The sequence below is a fragment of the Sarcophilus harrisii genome, chromosome 1 (genome assembly GCF_902635505.1).
Source record: "Sarcophilus harrisii chromosome 1, mSarHar1.11, whole genome shotgun sequence".
Classification (NCBI taxonomy): domain Eukaryota; kingdom Metazoa; phylum Chordata; class Mammalia; order Dasyuromorphia; family Dasyuridae; genus Sarcophilus; species Sarcophilus harrisii.
This window is the reverse complement of record NC_045426.1, coordinates 154,873,363-154,892,214: the sequence shown is the minus strand read 5'-3', so window position 1 is coordinate 154,892,214 and position 18,852 is coordinate 154,873,363. Positions and strand designations below refer to the sequence as shown.

Here is an 18,852-nt window from a genome sequence, read left to right as displayed (position 1 = left end):
TGAGTAGAAAAAAAGAGTAGATTGCATTTTTGAAATTTCATGATTATAAGCTGTTTTCTGACAGAAATCCATGCCAGAAACCAAAATGTAATTAATTTATGAATTCTAGTTGCATGATGAGGTTGGGAACTATACTATAGAAAGTTAAGCGAGTGAATGAGAGAGAAAGAAGTTAAAGCTTTAATTATAGGTGGCCTTCTCAAACATGTTAGCCACAAAACAGATATAAAATAGCTAATAGAGATGGATAGATCAAGAGAAAATTTCTGAGGAAGAGGCAGATGTGGCCATATTTATATATGTAGGAATACATCCAGAGATATAGGAGATGATTAATATAGATGACAAGTAATTAGACCATGGGAAGATAAAAAGGGCAATCTGCTGAAACAACTTGTGCTTATAGAGAGGATTGCCTTGGCAAGGAAAAGTAATACCTCTTTATGTGAGACACTGGGAAAGAAGATGATATAGCAGGCAGCTAGGTGATGTTAAGGAGAAGGGCAGAAAAGAGAGCTCAGTTTTTTTCTATTCCAGTCTGACAGGGTAGTTGGAGAGGGATAGGTATAGGAGATTTGAGAAGGGATGAAAAGATCTGGAGAAGCTACTATGGTAAAAGTGATAGTAAATCAGTTAAGGATGTTTATTCAAAAGTATTATCTTGCTGCAGTGAGGATCCAGTTTATGTTATATAACTTAAATTTTTGGTTTGGGGTGTTCTTTTTTTTTTTTTTTCTTTTCTCAATAGTATTTTATTTTTCAAATTATGTGTAAAAATGGTTTTCAACATTCATTTCTCTAAGATTTTGAGTTCCATATTCTTTCTCTCTTCCTCCCTTGCCTTTTTCCTCTCCAAGACAGCAAGCAATCTGATATGATAGTCACATTAATCATATCTTCATATTAATTATATTGTGAAAGAAAAATCAGAACAAAAAGGAAAAACCACAAGAAAGAAAAATCAGAACAAAAGGGAAAAACCACAAGAAAGAAAAATCAAGCAAATAAAAAAGATGAAAATAGCATACTTCAATCCATATTCAATCTTTGAAATTTGGAACCAAACCTTACTTCACTATTGCTGAGAAGAGCTAAATCTATCATAGTTGATCATCATATAATCTTGCTCTTGCTGTGTACAATGTTCTTTTGATTCTGCTCACTTCACTCAGCATCAGTTCATGTAAATATTTCCAGGTTTTTCTGAAATCAGCCTGCACATCATTTCTTATAGAACAATAATATTCCATTATATTCATATAGCATAACTTAGCCATTCTCCATACAGGCATCCTCTCAAGTTCCAATTCCTTGCCATCACGAAAAGAGTTGCTGCAAACATTTTTTTGCACATTTCCCTCCTTTATGATTTCCTTGCAATACAGACCTGGTAGTGACACTGCTGGATCAAGAAGTATGCACAATTTGATAGCCCTTTGGGTATAGTTCCAAATTGCTTTCCAGAATAGTTGGATCAATTCAGAACTCCACCAATAATGCATTACTGTCCAGTTTTTGTTTTGAAGTTTTCTTTACCTCTATTCAAAAGTATGTGAATAGAAGCAAAAGAAGTAAATGATGAAAGTAATACAGGACTAATGTTTTGAGAAAGGAACAGAATAAGCGTTTATTTACCACATAGTATGTGCCAGTAATTGTGCTAAATGCTTTACAAATATTATCTCATTTGATCTTCTACATAATCCTTCTAAGTAAGTATTACTATTATCCCTATTTTATAGTTAAGGAAACAGAAACAAATAGATTAAGTGATTTGCTCAAGCTTACATTTGGTAAATGTCTGAGTCTGGATTTGAACTCGGGTCTTCCTAACTCCAGGCATTTATATACTGCATCACCTAGCGTGTCTCACTTTGGTAGGGCAAGATTGGTGATCATATAACATGTCAGGAGACTTAAGAGAGTTCTAAAGTATAAAAATTGAACTGGTTTATTAAGGATTCAAGATAGGGAAGGTAGGAGAGTAGCTAGTGATGGGAATGATAAGTTGAGAACTGAAGAATTGAGGTATTGGAGGTTATGATAAGGACAAAGAGTAAAACCTGAGGTTGTAAAGCAGATGGAGAAATGAAATTAAAACAGTTAATTTTGATTAGATAAGGAAATTTCAGAGTTCATAAATATGAAAGGGAGGGGTGTATTTGTGGATGATGGCAAAATCAAGGATATGATCTCTGTGTGTGTGTGTGTGTGTGTGTGTGTGTGTGTGTGTCTATAGCTGAGATAGAGAGAAAGGATTAAGTCATGTAAAATGAGTATGTTGAGAAACTATGAGGTTAGAATGTTTTAGGAACTGTTAGAATGTATGTTGAATTTCCCCTAATATGAGGATAGAATTTGAAGAGATAAGAAAGACTATCAGTCTAGCACTGAAGTCATTGAGGGAAAAAAAATTGATAGGCAGCAACTACTAGAATTTTAATTGGATGGTAGATATGGATTGTGTGAAGCTCAAAGGAGAGATTATTGAGTGATAGTGGTAAAGGATGAGCTTGGTAGTGAGATAATATTCTAACTTCCCACCTCAACCATTGAATGAAGGGAATGAGTGAAAGTTCAAGTACTGCTGTAAAGGATAACCAGGAAAGTTTTCTTTTGGGAAGGAATCCAGATCTCTATGAGATCTAGAAGATAGAAGAAGTGGGAAATGAAAAGATTCCAAATGAAAGCAATTTGGTTGCCTACAGATAAAGCATTCCAGAGAGCACATCAGAAGGTGTGGGAGTGTGACATTGTAGGGACCGGTTTGGGGAGATACTCACAAAAAGAAGTTATTGGATAATGATAGTATTCTGGATCACTCAGAGGATTTTAGAGCATGGGAGTTTGTTAATCATTGAGGAATGAATTAAGATAGTTTTATCATCTTATCAATTAACTCCTCAGGGTAGAGTCCTTTCAGGATATAGACAGCTTAGGGGAACACAATTGAATGACTAGTTCTCTTTTACTTGCAAAGAGGCCAAGTTAGGCAGTCTATGAGATTGCAAGTAATTCAAAGTATAATGGAGATACTGGGGTAGACTTCTTCAGTCATAACTATTAGTGGCATTCATGCTTAAGAAATGGGGTAAGGAACATCATTGAGAAAATATGTGATTGGATCTCTTGATATATATGTACATATACATATATATACACACACAGATATATGTATACACACACACACACACACACACACACACATATATATATATATCAGGCCATAAATACACAATTAGTATTCATGAAATTTAAAAAGAACTACAAAGAGGTCTCTAGCACAAGTTTAGACTTCTTGAGAGAAAAATTGCACAGAATAGGAAGGTATGGATGGGTTGTAATCTGTACTGACAGAGAAAATTGTTAAGGATCATGACTAAGTGACGGGGCAGGTAAATTCTCCATAACACTTGAAGTAGTTTCAAAGTGACCTTTACTAACATAGATGTTCCTTGTGGATTGGGAATGAAATGAATTGGAGGCAGAGGGAAGAGGAGAGAGGTCGGAAAATGCAGCTGCCTCTCAGTCTCCTTGTATCATCATCATCCTTTCACATGAAGAAATCCTTTCTAAAGGTCTGAGTTAGACCTCCAGTAGCCACTGGCAAGTAGCTCCTGTATCACAACAGGATTCTGTTGTGTTAATTCTCATATTAATGAGAATTCTTTCATTGAATATGAGGATTAAAATGCCAATAATGGATACCAGTTCGATTAGACTATGTGATTTCTAAGATCCCTGAATTCTATGAATAATTTAGCTGTCTAAAATGATAGATAGCTAAATTAGATCCACACCTAACACCATATACCAAGATAAGGTCAAAATGGATTATTATTTAGACATAAAGAGTGATATAAGCAAATTAGAAGAACATAGGATAGTTTACCTCTCAGATCTGTGAAGAAGGAAAGAAATTGTGACCAAAGAAGAACTGGAACTCATTATTGAAAAAAGAATAGATAATTCTGATTGTATTAAGCTAAATTTTTTTTTTTTTTGTGCAAACAAAGCTAATGCAGACAAGATTGGAAGGGAAGCAATAAATTAGGAAAATATTTTTACATTCAAGGGTTCTGATAAAGGCCTCATTTCTAAAATATATAGAGAATTGACTCACATTTATAAGAATTCAGGTCATTCTCCAGTTGATAAATGGTCAAAAGATATGAACAGACAATTTTCAGATGAAGAAATTGAAACCATTTCTAGGTATTTGAAAAGGTGCTCTAAATCACTATTGATCAGAGAAATGCAAATTAAGATGATTTAAGATTATTACACACCTTTTAGATTGGCTAAAATGACAGGAAAAGATAATGACAAATGTTGGAGGGGATAGGAGAAAGCTGGAACACTGATATGTTGTTGTTGGAACTGTGAATGGATCCAACCATTGGAGACTATTTGGAACTATGTTCAAAGAGTTATCAAACTGTATTCCCTTTCATCTAGTAGAAACACTGAGCTTATATCCCAAAGAGATCTTAAAGGAGGGAAAGGAACCCTAAGTGCAAAAATGTTTGTGGCAGCCCTTTTTTAGTGGCAAGAATCTGGAAACTGAGTGGATGCCCATTAGTTAAAGAATGAATAAGTTATGATATATGAATGTTATGGAATATTAATGTTTTCTAAGAAATGATCAGCAAGATGATTTCAGAGAGGTCTGGAGAGACTAACATGAACTGATGCTAAGTGAAATGAGAAGAACCAGAAGATCATTGTATACAGCAACAGCAAGACTATATGATAATCAATTCTGATGGACGTGGCTCTTCTCAACAATGAGATGATTCAGGCCAGTTCCAATGATCTTATGATGATGAGAGCCATCTATACCCAGAGAGAGGACAATGGGAAGTGAGTCTGGATCACAACATAGCATTTTCACTTCTTTTGTTGTTATTTGCTTGAATTTTATTTTCTTTCTCATTTCTTTTTCCTTTTTGATCTGATTTTTCTTATGCAGCAAGGTAATTATATAAATATGTATGCCTATTAAAAAAAACCTTAACTCCCCAAAATAAATAAAAGAAATGAAACAATTGAAAGAATGCTTTTAAGTAAAAAAGTAGTAAAGACTCATTTATATGTTTGGGTAAAGCCCTAAAGTAAGAGTTCTTACCCTGTAGTTCATGATCTTGTTATTTTAATAATTTGATAGCTAATTTCATTATAATTTGTTTCCTTTATAATCCTATGTATTTCATTTTACTAGAAACATTATTTTGATAAGAGATCTATAAAATTTCAACAAACTGCCAAAAGAATTCCATTATATAAAATGCTTAAAAACCTATGTCATAAAGAGAAGGGACAGGAGGTATAAATGGCTGGATTTTTTATTCAGTGCCAAGTAATTGATTAAATTTAGACAAATAGAATATAAAACACATTTCCTTCTGCTGTGGAGTTGTGCCCAGGGGAGCATTAATTTTTAATGTATTTTAAGTTTCAGTATATTATTTGTACTTAATACTAATCAATAAGCATTTATTAAGCACTTATTATGTGCCAGACACTATGTCTAGTGACTAGACACTAGGGATATAAATACAAAGAATCAAATAATCCCTACCCGTAAAAGGAATATGAATTACATTCTAATTGAGGAAATCACAAATAAACACAGCACATCTACACAGACAGATAAATATATATATATTTTACATACTATGTGTATATATAACATGAATGTAAAGTGAATACATACAAATATATTATGAGTATTACTGCTTTATCCAAAGTATTTTTGTTAGAGAGTTTTACATCATTGTAAAAATATTGTCTTTCAATTTAAATCATGAAAGGAAAATGTTGACTTAGTAGAAGTTTAGTTTTTAGTCAGTTTTTCAGATCCTTGAATATTTTATATTGTTTAGCAGTTTGTCCTTAAAAAAAAAAACAAATGCAACATCTAAGAAACAGACTCGCATTTGGAAGGTATTTGGGTTTTCTCAAAACAAAACAAAATAATGTAATCACTTTGTAGAAAAAATATTTAGCTTTTTTTTAATGCCTTAGTTATTATTTAAATAAAATATTTTATTTAAAATTTATTATTTTACATTAGTAAATATTTCTTTCATGTTAACTTACTTTTCCATTTAAAAAGGACATCTCTCTAATAAAATTATGAAAAATTCTGTTTCTCATAGATTTGCAACAGCTGTGAAAAAGTTCAGTTTCCTGAATCCACTTTTAATTTTTAGTGGAGACTGCTTAAATCCTTCAGTATTAAGTACAGTAACAAAAGGAAAACACATGATTCCTATTTTAAATGAATTGGGAGTACAGTTTGCTGTATTTGGTAAGTAAATGTAACTTTTCCAGTGAAATTCATAATATACTTTATGTAGCAACATTTTTAGTTTATTTCTATTGTAAAGGGATGAAAGTATCATCAATCCTATGTGAGTAATAATAGGTGGTATCTTATTTTCTTAATTTAAATATTATGCTGTTCTTATGTTTTTAAATTATTGGAACAAAGGTGTTGTGTAAGCTAATTATATAGAATTAAGGGGCAGCTATCATTTTGTGTAATATAGAACTAATTTGAACCAAATTATATCTTGACATATGACTATCCCCAATAAATGATCTGCTAGCTGTTTTCTAAAAACCTCCCTATCATTCATATCATCCTATTTTGTGACTGGAAAATTTTTGTTATCTGAATTAAAAAATATATATATTGACCTGAAATCTCCTTTCCTGTCACTTTTATCCAATAACACTAATTTTATTTTCTGTGGTTGACCAAGCAGATAAAAGAGGCTTCATGTGACCATTTTTCAAATATTTGAAAATACTTTGGACTTATTAAGAACGAATGATGCCAATGTATTCTCATTTCATTTCTTTTCTTTTTTTGACAGGATTTCTAAATATATAGATAGGAAATTCTGTCAATATAACATACCAGCATTTAAGATTTTTCTTTCTGTCTTTAAAAACAGTATCTTTTATTGATTCTTTTTGTTTCTACATTATAGTCATTTTGGGATATACAGCTCTTGTCCCACATTAGTTGTCCTTTGTAACATTATCGTGTGTCACTTAGAGTGTAAGCTTACCCTTTGGGGTTAGTTGTAAATTTGATAAGCCTGTCATCTATGTTTTTATGTAGAGGGCTGAAACTCTTGAGTAATTGCACTGAGGTCGGTTCAAGCACTTATGGCTAATTACTGATTGGACAATATACTCTATGGGCATATGCTTGGAAAATGATCCTTCCCACTATCTTGTGCTGGTTCAATGATTGGTGTATCCAGAGGATTGTAGAAGGGACTAGGGGATGGAGTAAGACTAGCCAGAGTCACTTTGGCTGTAGATGAGGGAGAAGGTGGTTGTGAAGATTCTGCTTCCATCCTGTTCAATCCTGCATCCAAAGACCAGGAATAAAGACTAAGGAGTTTTGCTTGTCCTGACTCCGGCTGATTCTGAAGTGTCCTAGGTGCTAGCGCGGTCATCACACTTTTATTTAAGTAAGTGATAAAAATGTTTAATAGTACAAGTCCAAGTTTATAGAATTCCTGAATTTTTCACTAGAGATCACCTTCCAGGTTGGCATTAAACCATTAGATTATTTGGGTATGGCTGTATATACTAGGTTTATATCCATCTGATTCTGCCAGTGTTCAATCTAAATTTCTCCATTTTTTTCCCTGTCAGGATAACTTAGTATAATGCCTAAGGGCACATAATAAGTGCTAGTTGACTATTAAATGCTTTGGTAAAGCAGTTTGGAACTATGCTCTCAAATTGAATCATACATATCCTTTGACTATTATTCTTAAGTCTGTCCTTCAAAGAAATTTAAAAAAAAAGAGGATGCATAAATACAGGAATATTTATAACAGCTCTTTTTTATGGTGGCAAAGAATTTGAAACTGAAGTATCCTTCAGTTTAGGAATGGCTGTGTGTTATATGAGTATGATAAAATACAATTTTGCTGTAAGAAATGATGAAGGGAATCATTTCAGGAAAAGAGAGGAATACTTGTATGCAGTGATACAAAGTGATGGAAGAACCAGGAGAACAACTAACTCAATGACAACACTGTTGTAAAGATACTTTGTAAGATTTAGGAATACCGATTAACATAATGACCAACTGCAGTTCCAGAGGATTCATGATAAAACATGCTCTCTACCTCCAGATGGAAAAAGTGATGGACACAGTGTATAAACTAAGTATACAAATCTATATCTATATCCAAGTCTATCTATCTGTGTATATCTATGCATATAAGTGAGTGCATATACATATACATGGCTACTGTGGGAATTTATTTTGCTTAATTATATTTGGAATTTTTTTCTCAATGGGGGAAGTGAAAATAGGAAGGAGAGAATTCAGAACTGAAAATAAAATTGTGTAAAATTTTACTGAAAAATTTAAAAAATCATAATTTAGGTAAATAATATGTATAACATTTTACTGATCTTCCAGGTTAATAGTAACTTGCATAATTGCACTGACCCTGACCCTGACTTAAATGTAGTTTATTTTGACTAATTTTTGTGGAAGCTATTGTGGGTTTTAGTTTAGTTTTGTTTTGGTTTTGATATCACTATTTTCTTGTGTTCCCTAACTATCCCTTGAGTAATACATTCTAGAATTTTGCTAAAAATCTGTATTTGGAATACTAGTATGTAATTTTTTTTTACTTTATTCTTTTTCATTTCTTGAAAATTGAGATAACATTTTTCCTTTTATAATCCTATAATGTTTCTCTTCTCCCTCAATTTTTTTTTCCCCCTGAGGCAATTGGGGTTAAGTGATGTGTCCAGGGTCAACAGCTAGGAAATGTTAAATGTCCAAGACCAGATTTGAACTCAGGTCCTCCTGACTTCAGGATTAATGCTCTATCCACTGTGCCACCTAGCTGCTCCTCTCCCTCAATTTTTAAAGCTCAGTGGTTTAGCAGTCATATCTTTTATTTCTCTTGTATAGTTTTATTTGGACAAGGAGACTGGACTTATGCAGGGCAGCTGGGTTCTCTGTTACTATTATCTTGAATTTCAATTTCCTGTTTGCCATTTTTGTTCTGTTCTTTTCTAGTCCAATTCAATTCAATTAATATATGCTAGGCATCTATTAAGCCCTGGGGATATAATTAGTGAAAGATAGTCTTGCCCTCAAGGAATTTGAATTCTAAAGCGGGAAATAGAACATTAAAGAAGAATGAAAAGGGTTTAGGGAGACCAGGAGGTATCTTATTCTGTGGAGATGAAACTAGGCAGAGCAGCAGATGCAAAATGGAATGAGCTGATCTAAATCACTATTGATTAGAGAAATGCAAATTAAGATAACTCCAAGGTACTACTTCATACCTATCAGATTGGCTAAGATGATAGGAAAAGATAATGACGAATGTTGGAGGGGATGTGGGAAAACTGGGACACTAATGCATTGTTGGTGGAATTGTGAACAGATCCAGCCATTTTGGAGAACAATTTGGAACTAATGTCCAAAGGATTATCTAACCATGCATACCTTTTGATCCAGCAGGTGTCTCTACTGGGTCTGTATCTCAAAGAAGTCATAAAAGAACAAAAATCACCTATGTGTGCAAAAATGCTTGTAACAGCCTTTTTTGTGATAGCAAGGAATTGAAATTTGAGAAGATGCCTTTTAATTGTGGAGTGGCTAATTAAGTTATGGTATATGAATGTAATGGAATATTATTGTTCCATAAGAAATGATCAGCAGGCTGATTTCAGAAAAGCTTGGAAAGACTCACATGAACTGATACTGAGTGAAGTGAATATGATGAGGTTTGGTACAGGGCATAGAGTTGTGGGAACCCCCTTCTGGTCAGTGCAGGTCCTTTGTAAATGAATTTATGAACTTGAAAAGTTAAACTGGCAAAAGAAGTTTATTGGCACTGGGAACTCAGCTTTACAGGCTGACTTTCTTAGTGGCAAGGTCTCGACAGAGAAGTAAAGGTCTAGGAGAAAAATCCCAACAGAGAGGTAAAGAGGGATAAGGGAAAATAGGGAAATAGGTGAGAGAGATAAAGAGGGAGTAACACTGAAAAGAGAATTTTGTTTTAGCAGGCAGAGGGTCGCAGCTATGCCAAAGGGAGAGAGAGGTTCCTTGGCATGATTAGGTCCTCTGCAAGAAATTGAGATGAAGGAAGCATGTTATATGGGTAGTTCTTGGTGGGGGCTGGGAGCAATTTGAGTTGAAATCAGAATAGAGAATCTTCCAATTGAATGAGTGTCCCTGGACTAATCTTCAACTCAGTAGAGGTCATTATCTAGATCTCCAGCTCCTGGTAAGTAGGAGTGGTCCTGGACTCAACTAGTCCCACCCAGATGACAGAATGAAACCACTTTATCTTGATCCCTGGGATGGGTCTCTCAGGGGAGAGCTTCTCTGAGGGAGTTTCTCAAGTGTTCCCCCCCAAAGTCCGAGAGTGAGAGAGAGAGAGAGAGAGTGTGTGTGTGCATGTGTGCATGTGCGTGTGTGTGTGTGTGTGTTTCAGAGCTCCTCTACTTAAGCAGAACCAAGAAAACATTGTACAGAGCAACAAGATTATATGATGGTGAATTATGATAGATTTAGTCCTTATAAGCAATATGGTAAACTGTAAAGTACAGGCTACCTCCCAGGAGGGTGTCAAAGTCAGCCAGAGTCAGGATAAATTAAAGTTCTTGGTCTTTAGGGGGAGAAGTAAAGAACACAAGCTGCCACGAGGCTTGTCAAAGATCTCTCCTGGATTCTGGAGTCCAGAGTCACCAGCCTCTCTCCTCCTCCTCATGCCACCAAGTCCTTTTGACTCTGCCTCCACTCTCCAGTCCTTGCCTACGATTACCTCTTAGCAAACATTCAGCAAGCACCAATGGCGAGGAGAGCCATTATTCAAATATATGCTAATAGAGCCATTGTCTCATATCAAATAGGTAGCCTTAAGTGCTCTTGTCTGAGTCAGAGTTTCAGCCCTCTACATCTCCTGCTTTCTTTTGTTTTAGAACACAGGTGGTCACACCATCCCTGACTTCTCAGGAAGAGAGATGAAAAACACCAAAGGGAAGTGGGGAATCAAGTCAGATATTGTTAGCAGGTTTCTGGGCTGAAGGGTCTTACTAGAAACAGGTATGCACAAACCCATCAGCATGGGAGATAGTACACAAGCACATAGCAATAACGCACAGGCTACTAGGGATGACTCTCCCCACAACTGGTGCAGGCTCAATGTGATGTAACAAACAAGAATTGTACATGCAAGTAGTGATATAACAAACAATATGAATCAACATGGTATTGTAAAAGATTTCCAGTAGTCCTAGAAGGAGGGTATAAATGAAGTTCTCTTTGGTTTTCTGGAGGTCCTTGGGGCAGCCTTCTTTTCAGTTGTGTAATCACTATAAAAATAGCCAGGTGTTAAAGTCCAAATCCTTTATTATCTCTTTCAAAGTCCTATCTCCTTCACTTGGGGCTTGGCTAGTTTTTTTAAAGGCCTTCTGGAGTCTTGGTTTCAGTGAAGAAAATGAAGGAGGAGAGCCTGCTACCAGGAGCCTGACCAAAGATGGAATTGAATTTCTCTCTCCTCCTCTCTGAGAGCTTAAGCTCCCGCCTCCACTTCTGTTGTCTTCTCTGCCTCTGAATGAACCTAGCTGAGGCTCCCAGCTTATATGCTCTACATTGAGTTTAAACCAATTATTATATCACTAGGAAACCATTATTTGTTGTAAGATTAAATCAATCATACTGAACTTAGAGAACTACTAATCACCATGCTAAACTAGATAACCATTGTATCATCAATTCCATTTACTTAGTACTTTATAAGAATCGTTGTTTCAAGTTCAGAGTTCTGGCCCATAACAGGTATGCAAATAACAATCACACATATGCCTCCCTTAGCAGCCAAGAGATAGTCCAAAACCAATCTATTGTCCATTATTTCATGTGTCAGGGAATCCAATGATTCTTGCAAGTTTTTGAAGTCCTGCAATAGTCTCATGTCTCAGGGATTCCAGTGATTCCTGAGAGTTTTGAAGACTGCATCAGTCTTATTAACAATTTTTGATGCCCATGAATCAGTTGCCATAACTGCCAGTTCTTTCAGTGGGCACAATCAGTGATGGAACCACCCTTTGTTTCTTGGGTCTTCTCCTTTGTTTCAAGGGTCTTCTCCATCTCTCTCCATCTCTCTGCAAGGCAAATAGGGCTTGTTGGCACCCATCTGATTCCTCCTCCATCTGTAGCCTTGTTTGGCCATCCCAGTTCTGCTTTTCTCCAAGTCTTTCTCTCCAGATCTCTAGCTTTCTTTAAAAAAATTTTTAATAATCGCTTTTTATTTTTAAAATACATGCAAAGATAGCTTTCAGCACTCACCCCCTGCAAAACCTAGTGTTCCAAATTTTTCTCCTTCCCCCAAATAGTTAACCTATCTAGTCCCTTCCATTCATCACTGTCTGGATCTCTCCACATTAGCTGGCAGTTATCTAAAGATAGTGGAGCTGCTTGCACTGGACACTGCCCTTCCGGTGGGTTATAAAGCCTGTCTGCCACAGCCAGTGCATCTTTGTCAAAATTCAAGAAGTTAATAGTATAAAGAGCTAGATTTAGAAGTTCTCTCTGTTACCTGTGGCTCCCCCTTTCTTTTGTTTTTGGAGGAGTGTGTTAATGTTTGTTTCTCCTCTCTACTATTGTCTGTCCTTGAGGATTAAAAGGTATGCTAGTGGTGTGTGAAATCTTATACTGTGCACAAAAGTGTGCAAAATGTTTAGAAGTATATGCAGGTCCATTATCTGTTTTTATTGCTTGTGGCACACCCATAATTGCAAATGCTTGGATAAGGAATTCAGTGACCACTCAGGCTGTCTATTTTGCTGCTGGTATTGGAAAAGTGAAACCTGAAAAGGTGTCTACTACAACATGGATAAAAGACAGACGACCAAAAGATTTATAATGAGTCACATCCATTTGCCAAATTTCATTGGGTCTCAAACCACGAGAGTTCTTTCCTGGAGGGAGCATAGGAGCATGGAAAGGTAGGCAAGCTGTATAGACTTTTTACTATACTCCTAGCTTCCTCTTTTGTTATCCCAAATTGCAAATGTAAAGCTTAAACAGTCTGATGATATTTAGAATGAGATTCTTGGGCTATCTGAAATAAAGGAGTATTGGCCAACATGGTTAGAAGGCTATCTGCCTTTGAATTACCATAAAAAATAGGACCTGAAGTCCACTATGCGAGTGGACATGCAAGATATAAATCTTATCTGGATGCTTTGTCACTTGCTTTTGAAGTTCCTTAAAGAACTGATATATATTGGAAGCTACAAGCACTGTCTCTCCTTAAAATGTCATATAATGGTTACAAGTGATAGGTAGTCAAGCCTAATACTGGATACATCCATTGGATATCTCCTATCAATTTCTGAAAGTCATTTAAGGTGTTTAGCTTCTCTGTTCTTAAGGAAAGTTTTTGTACTGTAAGCACCTTAGGGCATACTTCATATCCTAAATATTGAAAAGGAGCATGTCTTTGAATTTTTTCTGGAGCTATTTGTAGTTTTTTTGTAGTTCCTTGGTGTTTCTGTGGTCTTTTGTAGACATGCTTCTAACATTTGCTTCTCAGGTACACACCCCAAGATATCATTAATATAATGCAATAACATAACTTTTGGAAATGCTTTTCTTACTGGAGTAAGAGCAGCAGCAACATAAATTTGATACATAGTGGGGCTATTTTTCATTCCCTGTGGCAAGATTGTCCATTTATATCTTTTATAAGGCTCAGCTAAGTTAACACTGGGCACTGAAAAGGCAAATATTTTCATATCCTCCTTATCTAGAGGTATAGAATAGAAACAGTTCTTAATGTCTATAACCCAAAGAAGCCATTCTCTAGGCAATTGAGTAGGCGATGGAAGTCTAGGCTTAAAGTTCCTTCCATCTGTTCATTTACTTTTCTTAAATCAGTCAACCAACATCCTCCATTTTCCAGATTTCTTTCTTACAACAAATACAGGGGAAACCCAAGGACTTAGAGAAGGTGTTGTGTCCTTGGTCAAGTTGCTCCTGTATTATATCTAATAAGGCCTGAATTTTATCACTAGCTAAGGGCCATTGTACTGTCTGCCTTGGTGTGTCTGTTTTCCATTGAATGGGAACAGGTGAGAATGTTGGCAGGCCTTCAACAGCAGCCCTGCCTAAAAAACAAGAAGTACTCATCTGTAATCCTAACTGTTGTAAGATGTCTTTTCCCCACAGATTGATGAGGCTTTTTCAACTAGTAAAAACTCCTGTTTCACCTTCAAATGTCCACCTCAAAGGGGCAGCACTAACTTCAGCTGCTATTGCTCTTCCTACGCCAGACATGTAGGTGTCTGCCTTAATCTTTGACCAGTGACTGGGCCAGCTGGCACCTCTAATGACTGTATAATCTGCATCTGTGTCTACCAATCCTTCTAATAGTATGCCATTTATATTGATGATGAGCATAGGATGGTTAGCTGTAACTGCTGAGGTTCCAGAATATTCCTGGATTCTGCTGCTTGGAGTCAGAATCTGGGCAACTATCACCAGACTGTCTATTAGGATTCTGTATCAGAAAACCTGATGCTACTATTTCTCCTGCTTGATAAGTCACACATTGTCCCAGTGACTAGAATAGTATACATTCCCTAGTTTGCCACATCAGTGTATGTATGGTTGGACACTGTTTTGTAAGTACTCTCAGGAGATGAAATGGTCAAGCCTACTGTGCCTGGAGGCAAGGGATCCATAGGCTGGAGAGGAACAGATTTCACCTCTCCAGGGGGTATCTCAGTAGTCCCAGCTGCATACAACTCTATTCTCCCCAATTGTAATCCCTTTCTCCCATTAGGTTGCTTCTTGGCTGATTGGTCATGTCTGAGTACTGAACTTCTAAAGACTCTCTGGGTGTAGCATTGGCTGCCATCATGCCCCAAGTATTTTTTGTTTTGGGCCTTGGGACTGGGCCCCTCTACTTGTTTCCCTGAATCAATCTACATTCTGATGCCCAGTGGAAGCCCCTATTGCATTTTGACCATGGGGTTTTGGGTCTTGTTCTCCTACCCTGTTTTCTCACTCTGTCTCTATGCCAACACTGAGCTGTCAGATGCCTACTTTACCACATTGAAAGAATTGACAAGTCTCTCTGGAAGTCCCTTCCCAAAGGGTCCCTGTCTTCCCATGTTGGGATCTTGGGAAGTCTGCATCATAGCCTGGGTATAAAAGGTATTTGTGCCCACTGTGGCACAGCGTCTTATGATCTCCTCTAAAAGAGCATCCCTGTGTAGTCCTAGTATAATTCTTCTGCAAACCTCATTAGCATTTTCTTTAGCAAGTTGCCTTATCATAATTTCTGTTGCTGAATTTTCAGCAATAGTTTGTATGACAACTGTCTGCAGATGTCCCACAAAATCAGCAAAAGGTTCATTTGGACTTTGCTCTATTTTTGTGAAGGCTTCTCCTCTGTCTGGTTTACCTGGGATAAAGCCCCATGCTTTGATACCAGAAGCAGCAATTTGCTCATATGCTGCTATGGGGTAATTAATCTGTGCTGAAGTTTCTGCATAAGAACCTACACCTGTTAGTTGGTCACAGGTGATTGGTGTATGAACTCCAGTTTGCCTATTTTTTTGGGCTTGTATCCTACTGAGTTCACTATATTCAGAAAGCCACAACAAATTTTGTCCAGATTCTATATATGTCCTTGCTATAGATTTCCAATCACTAGGGGTTAAAACTTCAAAAGCTAAATTCTGTAATAACATCTTAACATGAGATGATGTAGCCCCATAAAGAATGCAAGCCTTTTTCAGATCTTTGATAATTTCTAGATTGAAAGGAGTGTATCTTCTGCTTTCTTGACCTGAAGAGTTAAGGTGTTCAATCACAGGATACATTTCTATTCTCAAATCAGCTGTATTCTGCCTTTCCTCTGTGGCTTTAAGTAGTGCCTTTTGCAATTGAGTCATAGGAGGGGGTGAGTGTTGGGGGGGAGGTGCTGGTGATATCATTGCCCTTCCTGGTCCTCCAGCTCCCTCCACCCAGGAAGGTGAAGTTGATGGGGGTGGTTGTGTGCTGAGTTGAAGCTGGGCTATGAGAATGAGAATCACCACATCTTTCAAGTTCACTTAACTCCTCATGCTCTCCAATGATATTTCTGTTACCCTCTCCCATCTCTTCTTCTTTCTCTACAAGCTTCCTTGTTTGACTATTCTGCTTCCAGCTTTTTTTTTTTTTCCTAAAACTTGTGAGATTCTTTAAGGCTAATTGTATTATGTTGTATATATAGAATATTCCCTTAGAAATTGAATCAGGACCTTTATCACTATAATATTCATATAGTTGATCTCCTACTAGTTTGCAATTATCTTCCTCTATTTCTTCTTCCTTGAAGAACCAAGGGGACATGCATTCTAAGAGTCCACCAATCTGCTCCCAAGTTACAAGCAAATCTTGCCTATGATTATCTCACTACCCACATTCAGCAAGCACCAATGGTGAAGAGAGCCATTATCCAGATATATGCTAATAGAGTTATTGTCTCACATCAAGTAGGTAGCCTTAAGTATTTTCTTGTCTGATTCAGCGTTTCAGCCCTCTACCCAAGAAAATTTTAATAGACTTGGAATGGAAAATGCTACCTGTAACCAAGAGAAAATTATGAAAGTGAATCAAAGCATAGTATTTTCATTGGGTTTTTTTCCCCCCCCTTTTTCTTTCTTGTACCCTTTTGGTCTGATTTTTCTTTTACAACATGACAGATATGGAAAGAATTGTATATGTTTAACCTATATCAGATTGCTTGATGTCTGTGGGAGGGAGCAGGTAAGGGAAGGAGGGAGAAAATATTTAGAACATAGAAACTTACAAAAATGAATGTTGGAAACTTTTTTTGGAACTAACACAGTTATTTGGAAAAATAAAATAGTGTTGAGAAAAATAAAGTGAAGTGAGCTAAGTGTCAAAACTCTACCTTCTATAAAGGAAGGCATTGGGAGTTTAATACTTTATGATATAACCCTCTAATTAGAGGGAAAGCAAGATTGAAGGAAGTGATTTCAGTCAAGTCTTGAGGTAGTTCATGGTGATAAAATTAGAAGTGATTTATTCTGGAAAGGGAATTGAAATCAGTTTTGACTTTCCCAGTCAAAAGATCTTTTTCAAAAATGTGCCAATGCACCAATCTGGTGATTTTTTTGGCTGTGTGGAAGCTGCTGGTATCGAAGTTTTCTTTACTGACAGATCACAGCTGTTTAAGAGGAAAAAAAGGAAAACTAAGAGTTAAGCAGCTCTTTCATCTAGTATTATTATTCCATCCACTCCCCTTTTTAACTAATATATTCCTTCTGGGTTTTATTGGTAGTATATAGAAATGCTAATACTTTATATGAGCTTATTTTATATCCTGAAACTTTGCTAAAGTTGTTGATTCTTTCAACTTTTAAAATTAATTATTTGAAATAAGAAAAATTCGGAGACTTATTTCTTCATAGTAAATATGATTTAATAGTAAAACCAACAAGTTACCATTAAACCAGGTCAACTAATTCCTGAATAATTAGTGACAAAAGGGTGAATTGTAAAGCTTATTTTTGTAACAGAAAAGAGAAAAAAATTTACAGAAATTTTAGTAAACTTGCTTTAAACATAAACTCAATTGGACAAGGCACATGATCTGAGTAGTTCCTTTCTCCTGAATTTTCTTAACTTAGATTTGTATAGTTGGTGACATTAATCTATCAAAATTATATTACTCAGAAGTCTCTGTGCTGAATCTGTAACATTTTTTAACCAGTAACCTTACTTTAAAGGAACCTGGTAGACTGAACTATTACTGGGAAAGCAGTTACCAGCCCCTTCCACTAGCTGCCAGAAAGGAAAACCCAATTTAAGAAGATTACACTAGCTCAATCTCTAGCTCAAAAAAAAAAAAAAAAAAAAAAGGGAAGTTAGCCACTAAAACTGGAAAGTGAAACATAACCTTTAGTCAACTCTTCTTTCTACAGCTGCCAGAAAGGAGAACTTATTAGCCTTTAAAAATAGTCTTATACTCCCATGTTTATTTTATTTATGCAAAGATAATATATATAGTATATACATATATAAATCTTACACTAAATTATCTGCTACTAAAATGATTTAATATTCTATTAGCTAAATCTATAGGGAACCTAGACTGAAGAACATATCTACTTTTATTTGGCTTAGTTGTTAGAAGTAGCTTTTTCTTTCAAAAAGGGAGCTTAATCTTATAATCAACTAAAAATAAAAATTTGGTATGACTCCACCTATTTTTTGCATAGTTTATGCAGTACTAGGACAAATTGTTTTTATGCTTTAATACAAAATTTCTTATATTGTCGGTCACAACTTTATATGGGATAGCATAACTGAATGTGGGGGTTGTAAAATTATGATTTATTATCAGTAAATGTTTTATTTGTATACCTATTTTATATACACGTTGCATTAAAAGTTCTCAGGTAAAAAGCACTCATGAATGGAAAAAATTTAAATAGCCCGTTCTAATACATGGTCAATTTTTGGTTCAGTGCCATGTACAGCTAAGAAAAATATATATTCTTTTCTATTCTCATCCAGTTTTCTTCAGAGGCCTATCATATCTAACTTTTCTAATATTCTTCTAATCTCTTTAACCTCTTTTTAAAAATGTTATGGTTAGATTTATCCAGCTCTGAGAAGAGAATTTGAAATTCCCCATTAGTGAAATTTATTGTATATCCACTCCTATAATTTATTTAATAAAGCTAGGAAATGTTAAGTGTCTGAGGCCAGATTTGAACTCAGGTCCTCCTGACTTCAGGTCCTCCTGACTTCCCCTTTTA

General features: G+C 35.8%; 1 protein-coding gene across 1 annotated transcript in view; it reads left to right on the top strand.

Moving 5' to 3' along the window:
* Positions 1 to 18,852, top strand: part of LOC100920609 (mannosylglucosyl-3-phosphoglycerate phosphatase-like) — a 101,415-nt gene that overhangs the window by 6,412 nt on the left and 76,151 nt on the right. The window contains exon 2 of the mRNA XM_003759397.3: positions 6,162 to 6,313. Within this exon, the coding sequence (XP_003759445.2) occupies positions 6,162 to 6,313 (152 nt within the window). The remainder of the gene's footprint in view (positions 1 to 6,161; positions 6,314 to 18,852) is intronic.